The sequence below is a fragment of the Ranitomeya variabilis genome, chromosome 2 (genome assembly GCF_051348905.1).
Source record: "Ranitomeya variabilis isolate aRanVar5 chromosome 2, aRanVar5.hap1, whole genome shotgun sequence".
NCBI lineage: Eukaryota > Metazoa > Chordata > Amphibia > Anura > Dendrobatidae > Ranitomeya > Ranitomeya variabilis.
Genome location: NC_135233.1, coordinates 1,062,731,470 through 1,062,739,914, shown reverse-complemented (window position 1 = coordinate 1,062,739,914; position 8,445 = coordinate 1,062,731,470). Strand labels below are relative to the sequence as shown.

At 50.1% G+C, this 8,445-nt stretch overlaps 1 protein-coding gene across 4 annotated transcripts in view; it reads left to right on the top strand.

The window, feature by feature from the left end:
- The window catches only part of FAM228B (family with sequence similarity 228 member B), a 39,895-nt gene that overhangs the window by 674 nt on the left and 30,776 nt on the right, over nucleotides 1-8,445 (top strand). For 3 of the 4 annotated variants that reach the window (XM_077291515.1, XM_077291516.1, XM_077291514.1), the window contains exon 2: nucleotides 1,934-2,020. In XM_077291515.1, the coding sequence (XP_077147630.1) occupies nucleotides 1,934-2,020 (87 nt within the window). Of the gene's footprint in view, nucleotides 1-3; nucleotides 96-1,933; nucleotides 2,021-8,445 lie in introns of those variants that run through there. The other variant, XM_077291518.1, reaches the window with a different exon arrangement.

The following is an 8,445-nucleotide window of genomic DNA, read 5'->3' as shown; positions in this document are numbered from 1 at the left end:
CACCGGGCAGACACCGGGCGGACACCGGGCGCCGCTGGACGGGGTCATTGTGCGGTAGAGCTGAGCTGTCACTGTGACACCGACACACCACACTCGTACGCTTTATTATTTTACTGGTTTGAAAAAATATTTATATTTTACACTCTCGTTGCACTTGGTTTTCTAGCATGCCGGGATGTCGTTATTCTGTAACACTCTGGGCCACAGCCGGTGGTTTCATTGCATTTTATTGTATTTTATTTTGCAGAGGAGCTATGCTAAAAATACCACAATTTTCTTTCTTTCTTTTTCTTTTTTTATCTTTCTATTCTATTTCTATTCTGTTTATCTCTTCTTTCTTTCTTTCTTCCTTTCTTTCTTTCTTTCTTTCTTTCTTTCTTTCTTTCTTTCCTTCTTCCTTTTTCTTTCTTTCTTTCTTTCTTTCTTTCTTTCTTTCTTTCTTTCTTTCTTTCTTTCTTTCCTTCCTTCTTCCTTTTTCTTTCTTTCTTTCTTTCTTTCTTTCTTTCTTTCTTTCTTTCTTTCTTTCTTCCTTTCCCTCTTTCCTTCTTTCCTTTTTTCTTTCTCTTTCCTTTCTTTTTTCTTTCTTTCTTTCTTTCTTTCCTTTCTTTATCTCTTTCGTTCCTTCCTTCTTTCTTTCCTTGCTATCTTTCTCTCTTTCCTTCCTTCCTTGCCTCCTTTCTTTCTTTCTTTCCTTTCTCGCTCTTTCCTTTCCTTTACTCTCTTTTCTTCCTTTCTTTTTTCTTTATTTCCTTTTATTTTTCTGCTTGACGTTGATATTATGGGTTGAACAATTTGATGTTTTCCAAGACTTTCACAAATGCAGCGATACTGAGTCTTTTTATTTTTTCATTTCTTTTAAAAGGGTGGTTTTAATAACAATAATAATAATAATAATAATAATTATTATTATTATTATTATTAGTTATTTTTTTATATGTCTGAAAACACTATTTTTACATAACACTTTAATTCTTAGGGTATGTGTCCACGTTCAGGATTGCATCAGGATTTGGTCAAGATTTTACGCAGATAAAATCTGCACCTGAGGTCACTGGCAGGTCACCTGCGTTGTTCTTGCGTTGTTTCAGCAATGTAAGGACATGCTGCGTTCTTAAAAGACGCACCGCATGGCCGTTTCCGTAGGTCCGCATGCGTCTTTTAATGCATAGTGGAGACGGGATTTCATACAATCCCCTGCACTATGCTGTACCATCTGGACGCTGCGTGTTTGACGCTGCGGCTCTACGCAGCATCAAACACGCAGCGTTTCCTGAACGTGGAAACATACCCTAAGTCTCCTTAGCACAATTGACAACCCCGTCGGCAGCCCGGGATCATGGTGCAGTAAGGGGTGGGAGGATTTTCCCCCAATAGACACAATCGGTTCATTGCTTGCACAATACTGGGCTTCACAGGACCACCGAGATGGAGGAGTTACAACAGAGGAGTTAAACAGCAGATCGCTCCACATACCCCGATTTTATCCATGACAGATCTCATCTACATCATGGAGCCTGAAGTGGTTAAATGGGCGCACGCTGAGCCATTTCTGAAATCACAGTTGTGGAGCACATGGGTCAAAAAGCCACAGCCCCCCCCCCCCAACCCAGTACCCCAGCCGGGTGCACTGGTCTGATCTGCAGCACTGGGATAGTTGGGACATCACGTGTCTGTGCCGTGTCTGACGTTCAGCCTTGCAACCCCTCAAAACACAAAAGTTTTTCAGTTTTTTATTATTTATTTTTAGTGATTGGATGTAAGAGACCTACATCGCTACTTTCCAGCCCTAGTGGGGACATGCGGAGGGTCGGTGCGTGGCGTGGGGGAGGTGCATCAAGGCATTGATCTTAAAAAGTCACAATATGTTACACGTGTTTGCACAAAGTGCCGCAACTTTCCATGTGAATCGACTTCGTCTGTTTTTGACCACTAGGGGACGCTGCAGCCGACAATAAAGGACAGAATGGTCACCATACACGGCGCACCGCTGCCCAAGGAACTGCTCCACGAGCAGATGAAGGTGAGCCATGGATGTATGTCATGAGTGGGTTTCTCTTCACCCGCATCCCTTTGTTTGTAGTCCCTGATATTCTTCAGGGGTCAGCAATTATGAAACTCCAGGGGGCCGTGTCACGGAGTCCTTCTCCGGTACCACACAATCAACAGAGCCAGAGAAGAGTGAACAATCCCAAGACCTTTATTTAGGCAAAAATACAAAAGGTCCATATACGATCCACCACACAAAGGATAAAATAGTCCAGAACACGAATGCAGTTCAGTAACAGGATAAAAGTCCAACAATCCAGCAGACAGAGGATCACATAGTCCATATACTCTTCTTTCTCTCTGATATGCTGTGAACCCATCATCATTCCACACAGGACTGATCTGTGTGTCACCTCCCTGATATTTACAAGTCCCTCTTCTCATTCACAGGTTAGGGGGGTGGGTCTCAGGGGCTCATTGTTTCAACAAGCTAGTTCAATATGTCATTAGCATACTAACAAACAACATTATTCACTGACCCGGTGGAGAGATAACAATACAGAACTGTGGGGAGAATATCAGATGGCAAATAACAGCCATTCATCAATTAGCAAATAACTCATTCTACAAGAGAACATCATGATAATCAGTAAAATATAAATATACACAAAATGATACCCACATAACATATCCCACCATCACAGGCCGCATGCTGGGAGTTGTAGTTTTAGAACAGCTGGAGTATGGATGGTTGCTGGCCCCTGGGCTGGGTAAAGAGGTCTGATGCCAATGTTCCCTCTAAAGGTGTCCGTGGACATCGGCCTTATGGAGCCTGCCGACTGCAGAGGGGTCGACCGTGACCGGACGTCTTAAATGTCATTGCTGATCGGTTTGTTCGGAGCACAGATTGGCTGGGAAGGGGTTAAAGTCAGTGTTCCTGGGGGGTTTTAAGACTCCAATACACATTAGATGAATGCCAGCTGAAGCCGCTGATTTTGTCAGGACCCTTGTCCATATGACGTGTATGGGGTAGAGCTGAGCAAAAAAATATCACAGGACCCTGGTTCAGCGGCCATGTCGGTAGTCCATGGCTGCCGGACATGAGCGATGCAAAGTTCTACCCGCCTACAACATCCCTAGCCCCTCTTATGGCTAGTAGACCTCCGTGACGTCTGATGACCTCGTGGCGACCTACTAATCAGAAGAGGCGCTGAGGATGCCGGCAGGTGGGGGGCTCTGGACTGGCAGCCATGGACTACCGATGCGGCCACTGAAACAGGGTCTTGTGAGTCAGTTTGCTCATCTATAGCTGTGGGGTCTTCTTGATTCTCCCCCCACAAAAGATGTTGGAGAGAGAAGGATTGGCATATCGGACGTGTCAGACAGGAGCCTGTGAGCCTCCTACTTTATAGAATCCCCGACTCCTGTCTTTCTGAGCCAGCCCAGTGCGATGACGTGTGCGCCCCACTCCACGGAGATGATGTAATCAGAAGCTACCTGGGATTCCGGCATGTAGGAGGCAGCTCACAAGGCTCCTGTCTGATGGCCACTTTGGAGCTCATCTCCAAAGCTCCCATCTCCAGCCCTCATCATTGTCCTGCCTGTATCAGGAGGGGAACACTGATTTGGTTTCCTGTGCTCTGTGCAGGGAGGAGGTGGAGAGAACTGGACATGTGCACATGCTCAGTTCTCTCTATGATCGGGCAGAGCGATTTGGGTGCGCAGTCAATGAGGGTAGAGATCAGCGAGTCTATTTCTCATCTGTGTCATTTTCTTGGCTTGCCCTGTGTTCCTTGGTCTCGGGTAACCGTTCCTCGTGAATTATACAAGAGTCTGATTACTTCTTCAGTATCTTGGCATCTCCGATTTCGTCATCTCACCCACCTACCTGCTTGACATTGTAATTAACCCTTCTGTGCACCCTGAGTTATGGTATTCGTCCATTCACCATCGCTGTAACGATAAAACATCACGCTAGCACCGCCCTAATGACCATTTGTGGAGTAGGCACCTGATTAGCAGAGCTGAGCTGGAAGGATGTTTGAGGTAGCAGAGCTGCCACAGTGATGAAGCAGAACGAATTCAGTGATTAAGGTTATGGTACATTGAATCTTTTCCAACAAGTCTACAGTGTATATCATCTGCTGGGGTGGGCACAGGCTAAACAGTCCAATAACAGAGGCTGCTTGCTGCTTTTTACGTGGTAGTGGCCCCCTGACCTCTTGGGCCCCTGTGTAAGTACACAGGGTGAACTGGCACATGCTATGTCCACCACGGTCCTTCTGCTCAGCTTCTCCTTCTCTATAGCACCCTGTCCACAGATCGGGCCGCAGGTACAGCGTGAGCCTCAGGGTAGAATGTCTCTTCTTTAGAGAAGGTCACCAGGGTGAGGTGTTCTTCTTGTGTGGTGCTTAGTTACTGGGGCAGACAATGGCGCAGTAACCAGAGAGGGCCGGCTTTTGGAAGAACGGTGACAAGAATCTTCCATGTAATTTTCTGTTGTCTCCCCATTTCCCCTTTAGTTTACATGGTGCAGACCTCCATGGGGAGCTGAAGGGGGCTGCATGGCTCATAAGAGGAAGCCTAGTGAACCCATCAGGACACAGAGTACCTGTAAAAGACCACCGCCTCCTCCGATCCATCCTCTCCTGATCTTATCGATGATCGCAGTACAGGGCTGGGCAGAGACATGTGAGCGCCTTCTGGTGGTTGTGCACATGCCTTCTGTGTCAGAGAGGAGTGGTGCGCAGCAGGTGGCACTACTGACAGGGGCATCATGTGTCTGGCACTGCTGACAGGGGCATCATGTGACTGACACTGATATGCGGGGGCCGTGTAACCTTTATTTTAAATAATTTAAAGGGAATCCATCATCAAAAACCCCCAAAAACTTATTGTTTCACCACTTTGTCTTTGGATTTACTTGTTGTCTCACCTTTCTTCCAAGAGCCCTCATTATATATATATATATATATATATATACAGTATATACACTAGCTATTGAACTTGTTCTACGCCCGGGTGCCGAGCATTTTTATTGGTACATTTCCAGCGCCTTTTTTTTTAAAAAGGCACTGTGTCTGCGAATTTGCGTATACAGTGTCTTCAATAATAAAATGGTGCCGGAGATCTCTGTATGCGCACGCACTGACTCCGGCACAATTTTATTGAAGTATTGTACTATAAAATTAAAGGGAACCTGTCACCAGAAATAATGCTATTAACCTACAGATATGCGGATAATCTGCAGATTAACAACGTTATTATGCAGCCCACCACCTGCACGTAGCTGAATGCAGAGAGGAGAAATGATCTTTGTTCTCCCCGCCAGCAGTTGGCTTCAGTCATGGGGGCTCGGGAGGCGCTGGTTCAGTCACCGCTCTGAGAATATAAAGCAGAGGCTATAACTGCGACCCTGGCCCTGACTGACACTACCCCTACTTTGAGGCCGGCTGTCAATCAGGGTCCGGGGTGCGGTTACAGCAGCCGGCTGTGTACTCAGAGCGGTGACTGAACCCCCAGCTCCCCGCCCCCATGACTGAGGCATCGGGCAGCATAATAACACTATTAAGGCTACTTTCACACTAGCGTTAACTGCAATACGTCGCAAATGCGTCGTTTTGCCGAAAATACGCATCCAGCAAAAGTTCTTGCTGGATACGTTTTTTCGTCATAGACTAACATTAGCGACGCATTTGCGACGCATTGCCAAACGGCGCGTCCGTTTTGCGACGCTTGGGCGTGTGGTAGCGGACCGTCGGGAGAAAAAAACGTTTTTTGCTCCCGACGGTCCACTTTTTCCGACCGCGCATGCGCGGCCGGAACTCCGCCCCCACCTCCCCGCACTTCCCCGCACCTCACAATGGGGCAGCGGATGCGTGGGAAAAATGCATCCGCTGCCCCCGTTGTGCGGCGGAGACCACCCTAGCGTCGGGAACGTCGGCCCGACGCACAGCGACGGGTTGTTCCCGACGCTAGTGTGAAACTAGCCTAACCTGCAGGTTATTTCTGGGGACAAGATCCCTTTAACATAGCAAAAAATGTACCAATAAAAATGCCACTCGGGCGTAGAACGGGTTCAATAACTAGTCCTGGTATGTGCTCCCCGAGCCTGGCATGTGGTCCCCCATCCTGGTATATGCCCCTCATCCTGCCTGCACTGCTGTTGTTCAATAAATACATACAAAAAAATTCACTCCGGTGCCACACTCCTCCTCCTCCTCCTCCAGCCTCGTCCACCGGAGATCGCTGACTCTGGAGCCATACTCGTCCTCCAGCCTCTTCCTCATGGCGCCGGTGATAGGTGCTGACTCCGGCGCCACACTCCTCCTCCAGCCTCGTCCGCCGGAGATCGCTGACTCTGGAGCCATACTAGTCCTCCAGCCTCCTCCTCATGGCGCCGGTGATAGGTGCTGACTCCGGCGCCACACTCCTCCTCCAGCCTCGTCCGCCGGAGATCACTGACTCTGGAGCCATACTAGTCCTCCAGCCTCCTCCTCATAACGCCGGTGATAGGCGCTGACTCCGGCGCCACACTCCTCCTCCAGCCTCATCCGCCGGAGATCGCTGACTCTGGACCCATACTAGTCCTCCAGCCTCCTCCTCATGGCGCTGACTCCGGCGCCACACTCCTCCTCCAGCCTCGTCCGCCGGAGATCGCTGACTCTGGAGCCATACTAGTCCTCCAGCCTCCTCCTCATGGCGCCGGTGATAGGTGCTGACTCCGGCGCCACACTCCTCCTCCAGCCTCGTCCGCCGGAGATCGCTGACTCTGGCGCCATACTAGTCCTCCAGCCTCCTCCTCATGGCGTCGATGATAGGTGCTGACTCTGGCGCCACACTCCTCCACCTCCTCCTCCAGCCTCGTCCGCCGGAGATCGCTGACTCTGGACCCATACTAGTCCTCCAGCCTCCTCATGGCGCCGATGATAGGTGCTGACTCCGGCGCCACACTCCTCCACCTCCTCCGCCGGAGATCGCTGACTCTGGAGCCATACTAGTCCTCCAGCCTCCTCCTCATGGTGCCGATGATAGGTGCTGACTCCGGCGCCACACTCCTCCACCTCCTCCGCCGGAGATCGCTGACTCTGGAGCCATACTAGTCCTCCAGCCTCCTCCCCATGGTGCCGATGATAGGTGCTGACTCCGGCCCCACACTCCTCCACCTCCTCCTTCAGCCTCGTCCGCCGGAGAGCACTGACTCTGGAACCATACTAGTCCTCCAGCCTCCTCCTCATGGTGCCGATGATAGGCGCTGACTCCGGCGCCACACTCCTCCTCCAGCCTCGTCCGCCGGAGATCGCTGACTCTGGACCCATACTAGTCCTCCAGCCTCCTCCTCATGGCGCCGGTGATAGGTTCTGACTCCGGCGCCACACTCCTCCTCCTCCAGCCTCGTTCACCGGAGATCGCTGACTCTGGAGCCATACTAGTCCTCCAGCCTCCTCCTCATGGCGCCGGTGATAGGCGCTGACTCCGGTTCCACACTCCTCCTCCAGCCTCGTCCGCCGGAGAGCACTGACTCTGGAACCATACAGGTCCTCCAGCCTCCTCCTCATGGCGCCGGTGATAGGCGCTGACTCCGGCGCCACACTCCTCCAGCCTCATCCGCCAAAGATCGCTGACTCCGGCGCCATGCTAGTGGAGCTCCTGCTAGGGCCTAGGGGATACTCGGTACCAGGCCGATTCTGTTCTTAAAGGGGTGGTCACAGTCGCAGTGACCCGGTCCGTGGCCCTGGGCGTCCTATAAAAGGGGATGTGAATGGGGAATAAAGTTTATGAAAGTTGTTTGTTCGTGACGCCACCTGTGACCAACGCTGCTTAAAGGGGTCCTCTGGGGATGATGGTACTGTAGCAGGGATGGTATGACTTCCCACAGGTGAAGCGTAGTCCCCAGGGCTCCCGGTGTAGTGGGTACAGATGACAGACGGTGTAGTGCCGGAAAGAATTAGAGGACACAAGGTTGCCATACTCGTCCCCAAGCCTCCTCCTCATGGCGCCGGTGATAGGTGCTGACTTCGGCTCCACACTCCTCCTCCCACCTCATCGCACTGGACTGCTGGTGTATTAACGCTGGCTGCGTCCTTCTGACTCCAGCCACACAGCACAGGGGCAGTCTATACCGGCTTCAGACATAAGGACGCATCCAGCGTTATATTATAACTGATTACTAATTACTGCTATACCTGTTTAATATTATTTTTCTTTATTTATGAATATATATGTACCGTATATATTGGTTTAGTTATTCTGTTGACATCGCCATATGAAGTTTTTTTTTTCTTTTATTTTTGCGGGACCTGTTCCTCTTTTCAATTTGCATTACCATATACTGTACAGAGAAAGCTATACACTCACCGGCCACTTTATTAGGTACACCATGCTAGTAACGGGTTGGACCCCCTTTTGCCTTCAGAACTGCCTCAATTCTTCGTGGCATAGATTCAACAAGGTGCTGGA